The 20,395-nt window shown below is 37.1% G+C and overlaps 1 protein-coding gene across 3 annotated transcripts in view; it reads left to right on the top strand.

The window, feature by feature from the left end:
* The window catches only part of ELP2 (elongator acetyltransferase complex subunit 2), a 44,013-nt gene extending 27,984 nt beyond the window's left edge, over positions 1 to 16,029 (top strand). For all 3 annotated transcript variants that reach the window (XM_067699315.1, XM_067699314.1, XM_067699316.1), the window contains 5 exons: positions 8,365 to 8,557; positions 9,933 to 10,054; positions 11,589 to 11,722; positions 12,477 to 12,590; positions 15,467 to 16,029. In XM_067699315.1, coding sequence (XP_067555416.1) covers positions 8,365 to 8,557; positions 9,933 to 10,054; positions 11,589 to 11,722; positions 12,477 to 12,590; positions 15,467 to 15,623 — 720 coding nt within the window. In that variant the 3' untranslated portion in view covers positions 15,624 to 16,029. The remainder of the gene's footprint in view (positions 1 to 8,364; positions 8,558 to 9,932; positions 10,055 to 11,588; positions 11,723 to 12,476; positions 12,591 to 15,466) is intronic.
* Positions 16,030 to 20,395: the final 4,366 nt, after the last annotated feature.

The following is a 20,395-nucleotide window of genomic DNA, read 5'->3' as shown; positions in this document are numbered from 1 at the left end:
TGATCTTGAACTTGCTATTCAGTATTTATATACTGTGGAGGATTGTGTGATAGGTCTGAGACCTACACATTCCCCTAAGTTTCCTAAAATTTATTTATTAAAACACCAAGAAAATTAATTTATTTATCTGTTTTAAGCATGATGATGAGAGCTGCCCACCTGGATGGGCCCCTATGGGGTTGTTTTGTTTTGGGGGTTTTTTGGTATGTTTGTTTTTTGTCCCTGCTCTTGCTGTGGTTTCTTGCTACTGGCCTGTATTGAGGGACATCCTAGGAAATAATTGTTGTGCTCCTTCTGCCCCACCCCCTTGTTTGTTGTCCTCTTTGTGAGGGTGGTACTGAGAGGGTGGTACTTCCTTCTGTTAATACAAGGCCCTTTGGAAAGAATAGGGCTAAGTAGCAAGAATAACTGTGCTTCTACTGAGCAGCTAATTTGTGTCTTAGGGCACTGTCAATCACATAATTATTTTCTCCTTTTCAAGTTGGCTCACTTGTAGCAAGTATGTGCATTTCTTTTTTGAACTAACATTTTTAGCTGCTTTATTTAGGTGTCATTAGCATGCTGTCAACTGCATGTTGAAAGTGAACAATTTGATAAATTTTGACATATGTTTATACCTGTGAAATCATCACTACATATCAAGATAGTGAACATACCATCAGCCCCCCAAATTTCCTCTGCCCCATCCCTAGTAAACCACTAATCTGCTTTTTATCATGATAGAGTAGTTTACATTTTCTAAATTTTTGTATGAATGGAGTCACATAGTATGCACTCTTTTTCATCTGGCTTTTTTCATTTAGCATAATAATTTGAGATTCATCCATGTTGTTCCATGTATCAGATGCTCATTTTTTTTCTGCATAGTCTTCCCTTTTACAGATATACTACAATTTGTTGATCCATACACTTATTAATGGACATTTGGGTGATTTCCAGTTTTTGGCTTTTATTAATAAAGCAGTTATGAATATTTGTATACAAGTCTTTGCATGGATATATGCTTTCATTTCTCTTGAGTAAATACATATGAGTGGAATTGCTGGATATATGGTAGATGTATATGTAAATTTTTAAGAAATTGACAAACTATTTTCCAAAGTGGCTGTACCATTTTACAATCCCACTAGCAATATATGAGAGTTGCAGTTGCTCCACGCCCTCACCAGTGCGTGGTATTGTCAATCTTTTTAACATTAGCCATTCTGATAGTTTTGTAATATCTCATTGTGCCTGTAATTTGCATTTCCGTAATGATTAATGATGTTGAACAGCTTTTCATGTGCTAATTTTCCAACTGTATGTCTTCTTTGATGAAGTATCTGGTCAAATCTTTTGCCCAGTTCTTTATTGTATTATTTTCTTATTACCGAATTTTGAAAAGCTCTTTATATACACTGGATACTACTTTATCAGATATATGCTATGTAGGTAGTTTTCCCCAGTGACATTTCCTTCATTTTCTTAACAATGTTTTTCAAAGAGCAGAAGTTGTATGTTTTGGTGAAGTCTAATTTATCAATTTTTTTCTGTATTGGGTTTGTGCTTCTAATGTAGTATCTAAGAAATCTTTGCCTGGGACTTCCTGGTGGTCCAGTGGTTAAGATTTCACACTCCCACTGCAGGGGGCGCAGGTTTGATCCCTGGTCAGGGAACTAAGATCCCGCATGCTGTGCAGAGTGGCCATAAAAGAAAAAGGAAAGAAAGAAATCTTTGCCTGACTCAAGTTCTTCTGCCGCATTTTGTTCTAGGAGTTTTATAGATTTTAAGTTTTATGTTTAGACCTATGATACATCTTTTATTAATTCTTCCTGTTGTATGAAGTATATATTACAGTTGATTTTTTTTGCATGTGGATATCCAGTTGTTCCATCATTATTTGTTGAAAAGACTATCCCTTCACCTCGTACCTTTTGCATCTTTGTCAAAATTAGCTGTCCATATATGTTTGGGTCTATTTCTAGACTTTATTTTGTCCTACTCATCTTTTTTTTTTTCTTTCCTGTTTTGATGCCAGTGCCACAGTCTCTTTAACAACTATAACTTTTTATACTGTGTCTTGAAACCAGGAAGTAATTGTCTTCTAACTCTCTTCTCACTTTTCAAATGTATTTTGGCTATTCTAGGTTCTTTACTTTTCCACATGAATTTTATAATCAGCTTGACAGTTTCTACAAAAGTATGTGCTGGAATTTTGATGGGGATTGCATTGAATCTATAGATTAATTGTGGAAGAATTTTAACAATATTGAGTCTTGACTCATGAATGCAGTATGCCTCTCATTTATTTAGATCTTTAATTTCTCTGAGGGTTTTGTTTGTTTTTTTTTAGTAAGCCTTTTATCTTGGAATAATTTTATATTTAACGAAAGTTGCAGAGATAGTACCTAGAATACCATTATACCTCCTACCCAATTTTCCCCAGTGTTAACATCTTAATATTATCAGGAATATTTTGTACTTTTCAGTGTCAGGTCTTACACATATTTTGTCAGATTTATCCTTATTTCATATATTTTATGTCAGATTGTTCATTGCTCACGTAAGGAAATGCAGTTGCTTTTTGTAATCAGTCTTTTATCCTGCAACTTTCTAAACTTATTACTTCTTATAGCTTTATTGTAGATATTGGATTTTCCACATAGATGCTTATGTTGCCTGTGAATAAAGAAAATTTTTCTTCTTCCTTTCCCATATGGATGTGTTAATGTTGACTAGACGTTGTAACATCAGAAGTCCTCACCTTATTCCTCATCTCAGCAACAGAATATTTAGTTTTGTCCATTAAGTGTTATGCTTGCTGTGGATTTTTTTTCATGGCTCTTCTTTATCAGGTTGCAAAATCTCCCTGCGGTTCCTAGTTTGCAGAGAGTTTTTATCAGGAATGGATGTTAGGTTTTGTCAAATGTTTTTTCTTTATCTCTTAACATGATCATATGTTTTTCCCATTTTAGTTTATTAATATGGTGAATTACATAGATTGATTTTTCAAATGATGAACCAACTTTGCATTCCTGGAACCAAACCCTGAATGCTTATATTATATATATATATATATTTTTTCAATTATTCTTTTTATTGAGGTATAACTGACATACATAACATTATATTAGTTTCAGGTGTACAACATAATGATTCAATATTTGTATACATTGTGAAGTGAGCACCACAATAAGTCTAGCTAACATCCATCATCATACATAGTTACAAGAAATATTTTTTTCTTGTGCTGAGGACTTTTAAGATTTCAGCAACTTTCAAATACGCAGTGCAATATTAACTATAATCACCGTGCTCTATGTTACATCCCCCTGACTTAGTTATTTATAGCTGGACGTTTGTACGTTTTGACTCCCTTCACCCATTTCATATATCCCCCAGTCTTGGCTTCTGGCATCTCCCAATTCATTCTCTGTATGTCTATGAGCTTGGTGGATTTTTTTATTGTTGCTGTTTTTAGATTCTGCTTATAAGTGAGATCGTACAGTATTTGTCTTTGTCTGACTTATTTCACTTAGCATAATGCCCACAAGGTCTATCCATGTTGTCACAAATGGAAATATTTCATTGTTTTTTTTGTTTGTTTTATTTTGGTTTTTTTTTTGCGGTACGCGGGCCTCTCACTGTTGTGGCCTCTCCCGTTGCGGAGCACAGGCTCCGGACGCACAGGCTTAGCGGCCATGGCTCACGGGCTCAGTCGCTCTGCGGCACGTGGGACCTTCCCGGACCGGGGCACGAACCTGTGTCCCCTGCATCGGCAGGCGGACTCCCAACCACTGCGCCACCAGGGAAGCCCTCATTGTTTTTTATGGCTGAATACTCTTCCACCATGGTGTGTGTGTCTGTCCGTTTTCTTTATCCATTGATCCATTTTCTTTATCCATTTGATGGACTCTTAGGTTGTTTCCATATGTTGGCTATCATAAATAATGCTGCAGTGAACATGGGGGTACACATATCTTTTCAAGTTAGTGTTTTTATTTTCTTTGGGTAAATACCCAGAAGTGGAATTGCTGGATCATATGTTAATTCCAGTTTTAATTTTTTGAGGAACCTCCATACTGTTTTTCATAGTGGCTGCACCAGTTTACATTTCCACCAGCAAGGCACAGGGTTCCCTTCTCCCCATATCCTCTCCAGCACTTATTCCTTGTCTTTTTGTTGATAGCCATTCTAATGGGTGTAAGGTGATATCTCATTGTGGTTTTGATTTGCATTACCCTTATGATTAGTGATGTTGAGCATCTTTTCATGTTTCTGTTGGCCATGTATATGTCTTCTTTGGAAAAATGTCTATTTAGATTCTTTGCCTATTATTTATTTATTTATTTATTTTAATTTTATATTTTGCTATTCAGATGTATGTGTTCTTTATATAGTTTTTATATTAACCCCTTATCAGATGATTTGCAAACATTTTCTCCCATTCAGTAGGTTGCCTTTTCATTTTGTTGATGATTTCTTATATTTTTATATATTGTTGGATTCAATTTGCTAAAATTTTGTTTAAAACTTTCATATATAGTATGTGAGAGACATTGCTGTGTAGTTTTCTTTCCTTGTAATGGCTTCATCTGGTTTTGGTATCACAGTAATATTAGCCTCATAGAAATATTTCCTCCTTTGCAATTTTCTGGAAGAGTTTGTGAAGAATTGGTATTTCCTTTTTTAAATATTTGGTAGAATTTCCCAGTGAAGCAAACTGGCCTTGAGTTATCTTTGTGGGAAGGTTTTTAACTACCTATAATTTTTTAAATAGATACAGGGCTATTTCATTCAAGATATCTAATTTTGCGTGGGTGTACTTTGATGGTTTGTGTCTTTCAGGAAATTTGCCCCTTTTATCTGATTTGTCATATTTATTGGCATAAAGTTGTTCATAGTATTCCCTTTTGATCCTTTTATTACCTGAAGAATCCCTGGTGATGTTACCTTTCTTATTCCTGTTATTGGCAATTTGTCTCTTTTCTCTCATACCCTCTTTTTTTTTTTTTTTTTGTGGGAGCGAATTCTGGGAATTGACCAGGAAATTAATGAGTTTATGATTTTATTAATATTTTCAGAGAACAAGCTTTCGGTTTATTTATTTTATTTATTTTGATTTACTTTTGGCTGCATTGGGTCTTCGTTGCTGCATACGGGCTTTCTCTAGTTGCGACGAACGGGAGCTACACTCCATTGTGGTGCACTGGCTTCTCACTGTGGTGGCTTCTCTTGTTGCGGAGCACAGGCTCTAGGTGCACAGGCTTCAGTAGTTGTGGCACGTGGGCTCAGTATTTGTGGCTCACAGGCTGTAGAGCACAGGCTCAGTAGTGTGGCACACAGGTTTAGTTGCTCCGCGGCATGTGGGATCCTCCTGGACCAGGGCTTGAACTGTGTCCTCTGCATTGGCAGGCAGATTCTTAACCACTGCACTACCAGGGAAGTCCTCATTTCTTTTTCTGTCTCTAATAAGGTTAAAACTGAGGTCATTGATTCTAGATCTTTCTTTCTAATATAGGTGTTAAGTGCTATAAGTTTTCCTCTAAGTATTGCTTTCGAGGCATTCTGCAAATTTTGATACGTCGTGTTTTCATTTTCATTCAATTAAAAGCACTTTCTAATTTCTCTTTGATTTTATTTTTTAACTTAGGTTATTTTGAAATGTATTAGTTTCCATATACTGAGTGTTTTTCAGATATCTTTCTGTTATTGATTTCTAATTTAAGTTTATTTTGTTCAGAAAACAGTATGACTTCAATCCTTTGATATTTAATCTTGGTAAATTTCCATGTTCTTTTGAGAAGAATTTGGATTCTGTTTATTTTGGGTTGAGTGTTCTGAAAATACGAATTACATTGGTTGACAGTATTGTCTTCTTTATTCTTTTGGTTCTATCGTGAATGGCATTTTGAAATCTCTAACTATAATTGTGGACTTGTCTTTTAATCCTTATAGTTCCTTCAGTTTGTACTTTATGTATTTTTGAAGTTCTGTTGTTAGATCCTAAACATTTATGATGGTTATTTTCTCTTGATTAACTGACTAGTTTCTTATTATGCAATGAAACTCTTTACTTCTGGTAATATTTTCTGCTCTGAAGTCTACTTTCTCTGATGTTAGTGTAGCCACTCCAGGTTTCCTTTGAGTAGTGCTTGAATTATGTATCTTTTTCCATCATTTTACTTTAAGCTGTTTGTTTCCTTTTATTTCAAGTGGGTTTCTTGGAGACAGCATATAATTGGGTCTTGCTGTTTTTCTCATCTTGATAATCTTTCATTTTAATAGGGGTGCTTATTAGATCATTTGCATTTGACGTAATAATTGATATGATAGATTAACTCCTGTTGTCTTGCTATTTGTTTTCTATTTGATCTATCTGTTCTTTGATCCATTATACTTATTTTGGATTAAGTGATTCCTTTTTATGATTCCATTTTATTTCTTTTGTTTTGTTTAGTAGATATAACTCTTTGTTATTTTATTGGTTGTTTCACATTTTATACTATGTATCTTTAATTTACCACAGTTTACCATCAAGTAATACTGCACTATTTGTGTATGATAACATAAGTATACTTTCATTTCCTTCTGCTTTGTGGTATTGTTTTTGTACATTTTACTTCTTCACAGAAATCCCACACTATTATTTATACTTTAACAGTTAATTATCCCTAAAGATATTTAAATAATAAAAATATTTTTTCCATCAGATATTATTTTCGTGCTGCCTACAGGACGTTCTTAACATTCCTCATAATGCAGTTCTGCTGGTCAGGAATTTTTTCAGCTTTTTGCCTGTCTGAAAAGGATCTATTTCTCCTTCATTTTTTAACAGTATTAGTGGTGGCTAAAGAATTGTTGGTTTTCCCTTAGGTACTTCAAAAATGTTGCTCCATTTTCCTCTGACTTGCATTGTTTTGGATGAGAAGCCCACTGTCATTTTTCTTTGTTACTTAGTAATGGGTTTTTTTCCTCCAACTGCAATTTTATATTTTTCAGTGGTTTTAAACAATTTGATTACTGTTGGTGTAGTTTTCTTCATGTTTCTTGTGCTTGGGTTTTATTGAACGTCTTAGATCTGTAGGTTTATTGTTTTCATTGAATTTGGAAATTTTTTGGCCATTATCTTTTTAAGCATTTTTTTCTTATCCTTTTGCAGACCATAGTTATATTTGGCTGCTTGACGTTGTCATAGAGTTCAGTGATTGTTTTTTTCTTTTTTTCCTACTCTGTGATTCATTTTGTCTTTTAGGTATCAGTGTTCTTTGTTGCCAGATATCTAATATTTTGGAGTGCCATTACTTCGTGTATTTTGTCTGATCTTTTAGTTTTTTTCACACAAGAGAGTAAATCTGGTCCCTGTTACTCCATATTGACCAGAAGTGAAAGTTTCTAAACTACTAATTACACAGTTAATACACAGATGTATTCTTTTTGTAAAATATTAAAGTAGTATGGAGGTTCCTCAAAAAATTAAAAATAGAACTATACCATATGACCCAGCACTTCTTCTTTTGGCTGTTGATCCAAAGGAAATGAAAACATTAATTTATAAAGATATATGTACCTCTATGTTCATTGTAGCATTGTTTACAATAGCCAAGATATGGAAGCAACCTAAGTGCCCATTGATAGAGGAATGGATAAGGAAGGGGTGGGGTGTGTGTGTGTGTGTGTGTGTGTGTGTGTGTGATGGAATATTACTCAGCCTTAAAAAAGAGGAATGAAATCTTGCCATTTGTGGCAACATGGATGGACGTGGAGGGTATTATGCTAAGTGAAATGAGTAAATAAGTTAGAGAAAGACACACACCAAATGATTTCATTTATATATGGAATCTAAAAACCAAAACAAATGAACAAACAAAACAGAAACAGATTCATAGGTACAGGGAATAGACAGGGTGTTTTCAGCGGGGTGGAGGAATGACTGAAGTAGGGGTTTAAGAGGTATAAACTTTCAGTTATAAAATAAATAAGTCACAGGGATGTAAGGTACCCATAGGGGATATAGTCAATAATATGGTAACAACTTTGTATGATGATGGATAGTAACTAGACTTACTGTGGTGATCATTTCATAATGTATAAAAATATTGAACCACTATGTCATACACCTGAAACTAATATAATATGTTAAATATAACTCAATTTTTAAAATTCTGATTTCAGTGCCAGTCTCTAATTATTCATCATTTCTAATTCCAGTCTGTCTCTTCTCAGAGGTTACACCTGGTTATAGTATTTATAGTATTTTCTCAGAAGTTGTTTTATTTTTTACACAGATACATAAAAAATACCATAGAAACAATATATTATTTTGAAAAATGTTTTCAGTTTATTTCACTTTAATTGCTTTATTGTTTCATCTCTGTCCTATAGGCAGCTAAGAAAGAGCATGCAGCTATCATTCTTTGGAACACTGCATCTTGGAAACAGGTGCAGAATTTAATTTTCCACAGTTTGACTGTCACACAGATGGCCTTCTCTCCTGATGACAAGTTCTTACTAGCTGTTTCCAGAGATCGGACCTGGTCACTGTGGAAAAGGCAGGACACAATCTCACCTGAGTTAGGTAAAACAGCCGCTGGTTGGGAAGATTATTAGTGAAACAGTTATGTCCATTTACCTACTTTGAGCAGCTATTGTGTAAAGAGAAATAGAAATGATAATAGGGTGAAGGGCAGAGTCTGGTTGTTGTGAGTCTTTCAAAGTTTTGTGATAACTGAGGAAGACTTGACCTTCCTTGTAAGGATGATATGTATTCAGACATCTCAGTTAAAGAAACATAAAAATCTACATGTAGAAAATTTGGATTTTGCAGATGGTTACAGAATGCCACCATAAAACCAAATGGATGATATATACTGAGGATTTTATGGGACAGGAGTAATGAATATACAGTTAAATTATGAAACTCAGAAGGACCATTGTCTTTACCATTCACCTACCCACCTCTGTCACAGTGATAATTGGGAGGGGGTGTTTTAGGCATCCATTTGTGAATAACATGACCCCTGGGCAAAATGTTAACACACCTACCTGCATTCTACTTTGGATCTGGCATAAATTGGAAAAAAAAAAGGAAAAGGCAAAAAAGCTTCGTGTGATTGCAGCAGTAGCCTATTCTTACTCTTCCACTTTCATTGAGTAGGTAAAATCTAGAGAGCGTTTAAAGTACTTTGTGTTGTTTAATCCTGTTTTTAATTTTTCCATTGATAAAACCTACTGCAATTTGATCTTATGATATTTTTAGTCCTTTGGGTTTTTTGTGTTTTAGAGAATACCAGGGACTATGACACATACTGAGCAGTATATGTTGTAACAGACTGATTTCTTTGCAACTAGTGATTTCCTAACATGCAACTTTTTTAAAAAAAGTTAAAGTGATATACTAATAACAAATCCTTTAATTTGCTATATCTTTATGGATTGTGGATTAATAGATACATTAGTCTACCCTCCATACACAGTTACGTCTTTTACGTTTAGTCCCTATGAGGACTAGAAGTTAGTTACCCTACACTTAAAATATTGCAAGGGAAGAGATTTTTTTTAAGTTCGTTTTTTTCTTTTACATTATTTAAGGGTTCATTAGTCTTTTTTTCCCATAGCTTAATACACAGATCTGGCTACTTCCTGAGTAAGTTTAAATTTTATCAGGCTTCTTCCATAAGCATAAATTGAACTTTTAGTTAAGTGTCCAGAAAATGTTTGTCATCAGTCACTAGAGAGTGACTAGTCAGTATAAAAGCATTTCCTACTAGAAAAATAACTGTATGCACATAGCCTTCTGGTGAGGGATCAGCTGCCTGGCCTTGGTTGCAAAAGTCTGTGTATATAAATTGATTGTTAAATTACATGTTGTATATGGCATTTAAACATAGCTTTCTAACAGGTAAAAAGCTGCTCTCTCCACTTTGTGACTGGTGCATATGTGTTTCTTTCAGACCCAGTTTTCAGTCTCTTTGCCTTCACTAACAAAATCACTGCTGTGCACAGTAGAATTATTTGGTCTTGTGATTGGAGTCCTGATGGCAAGTATTTCTTCACTGGAAGTCGGGACAAAAAGGTAATTTTTTTTAACTTAATATTTTTTCAAATGTAAAATAATAATATTACAGGTGTGTTTGGATAAAAAGCACATAATCCTAATTTTCTGATACATCTTTTAAAAATCAGTTTATTTATTTCCTTCTGTGTTTTTCATATGCATACATAAAAAGGCTTTTCTTACTTGTTAAATTCTATAATACATGTCTCTGAAATATCAAATAGGAGAAGAAGTCCCTTCAGACACATGACTATCAGATGGCTCCAGTAGGAGAAAAGTAGTAAAGGAAATGGGTCAGGACTAAGAAAGCAGGAGAGCAGGAGTGGGTGGAGGGACACAGGGAAAGACAGTTTCTGCTTTTCTTTTTCGTACTTTTGGGAATTTAAAATTCTTTCTATAATGAATGATTATTACCTTTTCATTCAGCGAAGGAGGCGGGGTGTGTGCCTGGGTGTGTCATGAGCTGTGAAAAAAATCAGAACAAGTTAGCTAGCAGTAGGTTCTTGACCATGACCCTCGCCCTTGTTCTCTGGGAAATGTTCCCCTGGCCTCTGGTCTTTCCTCTGTTTTCATGCTCTTTAAAGCATCCTTTCCTTTTTCTGCACTTCCTGCAGACCAGAGGCGCTGAGGCACTTGAGCGTTTCCTCTCCTCTCCTGCCCTCTCCAGTCACAGTCATGGTACAAGTTACAGAAGCAGAGGACTAACACAGCATGCTGTCACTCAATGAAACACTGAAATGTTAGCCTCTGAAGTGCTTTCTCTCAGACCTTTACTTCTGTCATTTGCCTATTCATTTCTTCCCCGGCATTTGTCTTCCTACTCTCTGCTAGCTGCTCAGGCAGCAGGACTGCTTCTGCCTTCCACAGTCAGGCCCGGTAGCAGATGGTCCAGCTGTGGCTGTCACGGTTAGGTCAAGGCTGAAACGGACAAAGCATCATCCGCCATGCAGTCTCAGAAATGCACTCCTGCTTGCTTGGGCGGAGCCCTCTGCTCAGAATCTTGCTTTGGTCCTGCGTTCTCACTTCCCTCTCCATTTCTTTGTGACCATTCACACCCTTCTGAGGCATGAGCTTCCAGGAAAGCCTCATTTCTTATGCGGTGTATCATCAAGGTTAGGGCCTCCCGAGTGAGCTGAGCTGATTCCATGAGCAGTGTGTGGTGTAGAAGAAGAGCCAGGGACTTGGTTGGTTTCATGCATTTTGTGGTAATTTCTTGGAGTGGTGCACGAGCACCTTGAGGACGTGGTGGACAGAATCTCACTGGATCAGAACTGGTTTCCTGAGTGTAAAGAGCAGGCTAAACACACCTGGTCTCTGGGCGGGGGCAGTCATCTTTGGACCAGCACAGTTGGGTAGTTGAGGTCTCAGAGACATGTATCTGCTACATGGTGGCTTCTCTGTGATGCTTGAAATGGTCAGAAGTCCTGGAACACAAATGAAAATGATGCATTTTTTAAAATGTCAGTGTCCTCTATGCCATTGAAACGCTCTAATGCATTGCTAGAAACCTTGCAAAGAGAAAGTTTTACAGCGTTTGATCTGTCTGTGTTAGGTGGTTGTCTGGGGTGAGTGCGACTCCAGCGATGACTCCACTGAGCACAGCATCGGCCCCTGCTCCTCCGTTCTGGACGTGGGCGGAGCTGTGACTGCCGTCAGTGTCTGCCCAGTACTTAACCTTTCCCAAAGGTCAGTCTCTGTGTGGGGCTTCATCTTATGTTTTCTTTAGGAAGACCACTTAGTTTCTCAATGTGTAGCCCTCTTATACTTTCATCTTTGGGTTCTCTTAGCTTCCAAGTTAACCATTTTTTTTTATAATGCTTATGTTTCTCATAGGATTTCTTTTTTGTTTTTAACACCATTTTATTTTATCTTATCTTTCTGATCAACCCCTATTTATTTATTTATTTGTTGGTTGGTTTGGCTGCGCTGCGTGGCTTGTGGGATCCTAGTTCCCAGATCAGGGATCAAACCCAGGCCCCCCCAACAGTGGAAGCTCAGAGCCCCAAACACTGGACCACCAGGGGGAACTCCCCTCAAAAGATGCTAAATTGATAGAGCTTGATGATATTCAGCGTGGTGAAATAGAGATTGGGAGTGTGGCTCAAAGGTTCTTATTTCACCAAATTTAGGACTGTGGTGCTTTCTCTGTAACAAGTATCTTCAGTAGAACAGGGGTCTCTGCTGCCAGCCAGGGAAACACTGGCTTATGGGCCTTGCCAGCAGAGGGCAGAGGTAAAACTGTGAGCATCCTCGATGGAGAGGAGGCTCTGTGAGCGCACGGTAGAGCAGCGCACTGGATCCTGGGCCCGAATTTTAAACAGAGTCCTTTGTAAGCCAGAGACAGTTGGGAGCACTGAAGAACTACTTTAGATTGGTGATGATGGAGATAACAGAAGTTCATGCTAAATTAATCACTGTCTTTCCCTTCCCTTAAAAACAGATACGTTGTTGCAGTAGGATTAGAGTGTGGAAAGATTTGTTTATATTCTTGGAAAAAGACTGATCAAGTTCCAGAAATAAATGACTGGAGGCACTGTGTAGAAACAAGTCAAAGGTATTTCCTTCCTGTTTTTGCTTCCATCAGATTAGATAGATATCATGGAGTCTTTAGCAGCAAATCTTATGTCACATTTGCATGGAGAGAAACACAAATCTCTTCATGGTGCTTACTGCTAATTTGTACCTCTGTGTTTTGTGACAGTCTCTTGAGATTGACGTTTATTACTATATTGCACTTGTTTTTTAAAAGTTTATTTGACCAAATTGCTTGTTTGCATGATACTGTGTTTACAGACAACGCATTGGAGATGAAAGTGATTTTCATAATGATGAGTTTCAGAATTTGACTAAGTAGAATCTTAGTAAAATTTAATTCAAAATGTTGGTGGTGTTTTGGAAATATTATAGATTGTGTTTGGTAGGCGAATCTTGTGTTTGAACACTTTAGCTCATATCCTGAGATGGAGTAAACCGTCAAGTGCCCCTCAAAGCCCTGTGACCAGCCTTCAGGCAGAGTAAGTGCTCCTGAGCCTCGTGCCCTGGGCGTGGGCCTTTGCCACCTGAGCTGCTCAGAGCACCTGCTGTTTACAGCCTCCTCCTCATCCGCCTGCTTAGACAGCAAGGAACACTTTTTAATCTACTTCTTTACCCATTTCGTTAGTTAAAAATGACTAAACTTTCAAAAAGTCATTCATGTCATTCTGTGTTAGATTTGTTTTAGGATTCGTCAACCTTCATGTATTTAAACTATCCAAAATATAACTTCAAATACAATTCCAAACAACAGCATCATGAGGAAGGTCATTGGCTTGATGCCGAGAGACATATTGTACAAGATATACCTTCCAGGGGAGTTTGTCTCCTTACCAGCAAAGCATGTTAATGCTCATGATAATTGTATTTATTTAAATGTATTTAAAATGAGATCTGCTTTATTACTGCTGTCCTCATGGGTTCTCTCCCACCTCTCTGATGCTGGGTTTAGCTGTTGAAACAGTTCATGCTATTGGCTTACTGAAGAGAGAGGTATCCAATGAAATTCCATGTTTCAGGCACTTGAAACTTCCTCTCTTCCTGGCCTCCCCTCCTCTTCTTTTCCTTCCTTTCACTTTGCCCTACCCATGATGCTTGCTCTGCCTCTGCCTAGTACCCAGACCACTTCTGTGGCCCGAATGTGGAACAGTGGCAAGAAGCCCCTCAGAAAGTATGGGCAGGGGACATGTACAGAATTTGAGTTTTTCATTTAAAAGTTTTTTAGTCATTATGGTGACTTTGGATTTGCAAGAACTAATTCCTGGCTTACCTTATATTATTTGGATTGCTAATATTACACTTATCAGATTACGAGTACTTTTCAAATGAAAGGTTTTGCTGATAATGATATATAAACGAAGGTAATATAAGCAAACACTGCCTTCTAGGTTGGCTCCCCGAACTCCCTGTCTTCTAAATGTGACCTGTTAACACGCTGGATTTAAAGAACATTACCAAAAAAGAAAAGAAACGAAATATACCATCTCAAAGCATATATAGCCAAATAAGTACTGTCCCTCAAAGTAACTTCTCTGGGAAGCAAAGTACTATATATATATACTAGTCTAAATATATTCTTGTTTCAGTGATGTCACTACTTCAAATCATTCTTTTAATGAAATGAGAGAACTTTAATATTAATCCAGAACAAATGAGATCCCAGTGATGTTGCTGTTACTTAAAATATTTTTGGAACTTCTCTTTAGGAACTGTGTTCAAAACTAGCTAACTAGTGATGCAAGAAAGCCAATTATGATACCTTTTATATAAAGTTTTCCTCATTTTGACCATTCACTTTTTTTTTTTTTTTAGCTTAACCTTCATCTTATTTATAAGCTCATATCCAGATGACTTTTGACTTCTTTCAGTAATCAAATTCATCCTCAAAGGAAGATGAGCTCTCATTGAGAATGCTCAGGTCGTAGTCTGTGTGGAAGCATTTCCTTTAGGAGAATTTCAGGAAACACTGAGGCACAGCAGCATTGTTGGAATGTGTGGACCCTTCTAGAGTGGCCACTTGCAAGGGCTCACAGTCATTTGGTGACTTAGGTTCTGGTGTGCTGATTTTTTTAAATGTGTTTCATCACTTCGAGGCTATGCTTCATTCTTTTGATCCTGAGAGTGCGTTGGTGACAGGGACTCTCAGAGTCTGCAAGTATAATTTGTGAGCTCAGGTATTATTTTCAGTGTTTACTGCTTTAAAACTTGCACCATATTCACCTTATTCCGTTTTGGTTTGGAGGACTAGTTTGCCGGTTAAATTTATAGAGGATATTATATTTCATAGAGATTTATTAATAATCTATGTTTGGTAGCATCCTAGGTCAGCCATGAGGATGGGGGCTGGGGGTAGTGTGTTAATATGAACATCTTGCCCAGGGTCATGCAGTTACAGGTCACATTGGAGACCAAGGTTCTTTCACTGGGTAGTTTATTAAATCTTTCACTATCTTTTCTTACCCAGCAGTAAATAATGAGAATAAGCATCCATTCAAGTTACAGGGATGTCAGAAGATCAAATATAGAATATGTTGTAAAGTTGGAATTCTTTAGAAAAGAAACACATTTAGTAATGTTACCTGAAAGACTGATTTTAATAGTTAAAATTGATGGTTAAAGCAAAATTTGACATAAATGCATTGTCTATTTCTTGCTCTTTTTGGTGGTGTCCTTGGTCAGTAAGTAAAATGTTTTCAAGGCTAACATAAAATTGCTAAAATATTAGTGATGGTATTTTAAAACCTGTACAATTACATGGTCAGGTTTTGACTTCTATTTATGTTAACAACACTAATAGGAAGAGCATACTAACTGAATTAATATGCAGGTGAGCACCCAGAAAAATATTTCATAGTCATAGCATACATTCATTTCATGATTTCTCTATCTTTGTTTTAGCCAAAGTCATACACTTGCTATCAAAAAATTATGCTGGAAGAACTGTAATGGAAAAGCTGAACAGAATGAAGCAGAAGGCACTGAATGGTTACACTTTGCAAGTTGTGGTGAAGATCACACTGTGAAGATACACAGAGTTAACAGATGTGCTCTGTAATGGACTTAATGACTGCAAGCATATACTCGTTGGTGTCTTAAAAATATTTATCATGTAAATAGATAACCTTTCTTTACCTCATAATTTCATTGCATTTCATGCTTAAGACCTAAGGCAGTAGTCCTCATGTGAGTCTCAGACCCTTTGAAATATGATGAAAGCTACAGACTCTTTGCTCAAAATGTTTATATACACACAGTCTCAGAACCTTGCCCATACTTTCAGGGATTCAGACCTGCATCTGTGTGTCCCAGATTGAGAGCCTTTATTCTTTCTTTCTTCATGAGCAAATTTGCCTAATTTTGTGTCATTTCGGGCCTTCTCTTTTCAAATGTTTGGGACGTTTCATTATTTACTACCCTCCTATGAGGGATAGCCTCAAAAATAAAGAGAGATAAAACCCAGATTACTCAATTTTTATTTTAACAGTTTTTTGTAAATACGCAGACCACACAAAGTGTGGTCTTGACCCCTGCCTCCCAGTACACACCAACCATTCTAGGAATTTGGCAGGTTGTGAGTTTGAACTGTAGTTGGTCCCTTCTCTTATTCTTTAAAAGTACATAGATGCTTCCTTCAGAGTTTGACTTGAAGTGCTTAAAGTAACTGAGAGATATAGGGGCTGGAAAGTAGCGTCTGAATCACCTGAATTTCTGTGAAGTTGCAAGGATGAGTCACAAGAGGAAGGATGAAGTCATGAGCGTGAAGGATGTGCCCCAGGGAGAGGGCGCGATGGGAACAGAGGGCAGAAGAACACACCAGAAAGACAGTGTTGGGTGTGCCTGCTGAGCTTTGGGAGGCTGCCCACGAGAGCTGAGCACTTGGGAGTTGGGTGGAGAGAGGTTAAGAGAGGGTGTGGGAGAGCCTGCGAAGACTGGTGGGAGAGCCAGGCCTTTCCTGACCCTGTGGGAACATGAGCCACCTGGCAGACTGCCACTTTGCACACTGTACGTAGTAAAGAGCTGGAAGGAGGGAGGCGAGGATTTTCTTGGTGGGAGTTTATGCTATTATCTAACATGACATTTTACTTCCAAAGAAGTTAAGTGATACTTAGTCTAAATGAAGGTTTTTAGACCAGAACTATCCAGTATTTCTAGTCCAACAGAAATATAATGTGAGCTACCTATGTACTTTAAACTTTTCTGGTAGCCACATAAAGTAAAAAGAAAGAGGTGTAACTTATTTTAATGACACATTTGTTCAAATCCAGTATATCTCAAATAGTATCATTTTAATATAGTCAGTATAAAAAATTATGGAGATATTTTACCCTTTCTTCTGTATGAAATCTTTGTACACTACAAATTGCATTTTACACTTACAGCTCATCTCAATTCATACTAGCCACATTTCAAATGCTCACTAGCCACCTGTGGCTAGTGGCTATATCCATATTTGGACAGTGCAGTTCTAGACCACTGAATCTGTATAAACTTGTCTTACACCCCTAGGGCTGTGTGTGTGCATGTGAGCGTGTATGCACCAAGGCAGTGGGCACCTGAGCTTCTTAACCTCAGAAACCAGGATGCTCTGACGTATGATTTCTTTGCTTATCTGCTGAAGGATCTGAATCTTCCCATTGGCACACAGCAATTTGTTCAGATCCTGCGCACATGGGATTCTAGAGCAGATTCAGTGGACTAACAGTCCTTTAGAGCCTTTTCCAGCACGGAACTCAACCCCCTAAGGTCTCCTGAAAGCAGGCCTAGTCTTAGACCAAGTTCATGGTTGGTTGTTGTTTTGCCAGTTGTAGATAGACAGTTTTCCCAAGTTGTCCTGAAGCATCTTCCTCAGTAATCATGTGTGTAATTAATTCAGTTCAGTAAGTGTTCCCAGGACTTGCTGTACATTTGGACAGTATATTGAACTTCATACACATACACTGTACTTTTACCATGATGGTCTTCATCTGCTAAAGGAGAACACTTTGAACCATACTGTAGTAGTTCATAACATCTAAAGCAAAAGGCAGTCTTGCAGCTTTGCTGTGGAGTTGCTGAGGAGTATTTCAGAATCCCTGACCTGCCCTTCCTTGTTTTCCCTGATAATTTCATTTTTCTGCCTGAGTCACAGCATCAAAGCTCAGACTGATGCCAAGTGCCAACCTAAGCAGTTGCTATCTTCTGACCTACATGACTGTCCTAGATGGAGGAGATGTGATTGGGTTGTGTTCCCAGCACGTGTTTACCTTGGGCAACAAGGAGCCAAATAACTGTCTTCCCAGTAGCCTCAAGGGGGGCAGCCATGGTTATTGGTTCCAAAGGCAGACTGTGGGAATTTGAGGGAGTCTCAAATACCATACTGTCTTGATTACTGTAGCTTTGTAGTATAGTCTGAAGTCAAGGAGCCTGATTCCTCCAGCTCCATTTTTTGTTCTCAACATTGCTTTGGCTATTCAGGGTCTTTTGTGTTTCCGTACAAATTGTGCAATTTTTTGTTCTAGTTCTGTGAAAAATGCCAGTGGTAGTTTGATAAGGATTGCATTGAATCTGTAGATTGCTTTGGGTAGTAGAGTCATTTTCACAATGTTGATTCTTCCAATCCAAGAACATGGTATATCTCTCCATCTATTTGTATCTTTAATTTTTTTCATCAGTGTCATATAATTTTCTGCACACAGGTCTTTTGTCTCCTTAGGTAGGTTTATTCCTAGGTATTCTTTTTGTTGCAATGGTAAATGGGAGTGTTTTCTTAATTTCACTTTCAGATTTTTCATCATTAGTGTAGAGGAATGCCAGAGATTTCTGTGCGTTAATTTTGTATCCTGCTACTTTACCAAATTCATTGATTAGCTCTAGTTTTCTGGTAGCATCTTTAGGATTCTCTGTGTATAGTATCATGTCATCTGCAAACAGTGACAGCTTTACTTCTTCTTTTCTGATTTGGATTCCTTTTATTTCCTTTTCTTCTCTGATTGCTGTGGCTAAAGCTTCCAAAAGTATGTTGAATAAGAGTGGCGAGAGTGGGCAACCTTGTCTTGTTCCTGATCTTAGTGGAAATGGTTTCAGTTTTTCACCATTGAGGATGATTTTGGCTGTGGGTTTGTCGTATATGGCCTTTATTATGTTGAGGAAAGTTCCCTCTATGCCTACTTTCTGCAGGGTTTTTATCATAAATGGGTGTTGAATTTTGTCAAAAGCTTTTCCTGCATCTATTGAGATGATCATATGGTTTTTCTCCTTCAATTTGTTAATATGGTGTATCACGTTGATTGATTTGCATATATTGAAGAATCCTTGCTTTCCTGGAATAAACCCCACTTGATCATGGCGTATGATCCTTTTAATGTGCTGTTGGATTCTGTTTGCTAGTATTTTGTTGAGGATTTTTGCATCTATATTCATCAGTGATACTGGCCTGTAGTTTTCTTTCTTTGTCACATCTTTGTCTGGTTTTGGTATCAGGGTGATGGTAGCCTCGTAGAATGAGTTTGGGAGTGTTCCTCCCTTTGCTATATTTTGGAAGAGTTTGAGAAGGATAGGTGTTAACTCTTCGCTAAATGTTTGATAGAATTCGCCTATGAAGTCATCTGGTCCTGGGCTTTTGTTTGTTGGAAGATTTTTAATCACAGTTTCAATTTCAGTGCTTGTGATTGGTCTGTTCATATTTTCTGTTTCTTTCTGATTCAGTCTTGGCAGGTTGTGCATTTCTAAGAATTTGTCCATTTCTTCCAGGTTGTCCATTTTATTGGCATAGAGTTGCTTGTAGTAATCTCTCATGATTTTTTGTATTTCCGCAAAAAAATACATTGTATTTTTTTTACTTCTCCTTTTTCATTTCTAATTCTATTGATTTGAGTCTTCTCGCTTTTTTTCTTGATGAGTCTGGCTAATGGTTTATCAATTTTGTTTATCTTCTCAAAGAACCAGCTTTTAGTTTTATTGATCTTTGCTATCATTTCCTTCATTTCTTTTTCATTTATTTCTGATCTGATCTTTATGATTTCTTTCCTTCTGCTAACTTTGGAGTGTTTTTGTTCTTCTTTCTCTAATTGCTTGAGGTGCAAGGTTAGGTTGTTTATTTGACATGTTTCCTGTTTCTTAAAGTAGGATTGTATTGCTATAAACTTCCCTCTTAGAACTGCTTTTGCTGCATCCCATAGGTTTTGGGTCATTGTGTCTCCATTGTCATTTGTTTTTAGGTATTGTTTGATTTCCTCTTTGATTTCTTCAGTGATCACTTCGTTATTAAGTAGTGTATTGTTTAGCCTCCATGTGTTTGTATTTTTTACAAATCTTTTCCTGTAATTGATATCTAGTCTCATAGCATTGTGGTTGGAAAAGATACTTGATACAATTTCAATTTTCTTAAATTCACCAAGGCTTGATTTGTGACCCAAGATATGATCTATCCTGGAGAATGTTCTATGAGCACTTGAGAAAAATGTGTATGTATTTTGTTGTTTTTGGATGGAACGTCCTATAAATATCAATTAAGTCCCTCTTGTTTAATGTATCATTTAAAGCTTGTGTTTCCTTATTTATTTTTATTTTGGATGATCTGTCCATTGGTGAAAGTGGGGTGTTAAAGTCCCCTACTATGAATGTGTTAACTGTCGATTTCCCCTTTTATGGCTGTTAGTATTTGCCTTATGTATTGAGGTGCTCCTATGTTGGGTGCATAAATATTTACAATTGTTATATCTTCTTCTTGGATCGATCCCTTAATCATTATGTAGTGGCCTTTTTTTTTTTTTTTTTTTTTGCGGTATGCGGGACTCTCACCACTGTGGCCTCTCCCATTGCGGAGCACAGGCTCTGGACGTGCAGGCT

This window comes from Pseudorca crassidens, chromosome 12, assembly GCF_039906515.1.
Source record: "Pseudorca crassidens isolate mPseCra1 chromosome 12, mPseCra1.hap1, whole genome shotgun sequence".
Lineage (NCBI taxonomy): Eukaryota > Metazoa > Chordata > Mammalia > Artiodactyla > Delphinidae > Pseudorca > Pseudorca crassidens.
Note: the sequence above shows the minus strand (reverse complement) of the source record. Positions and strands in the feature narration are given on the sequence as shown.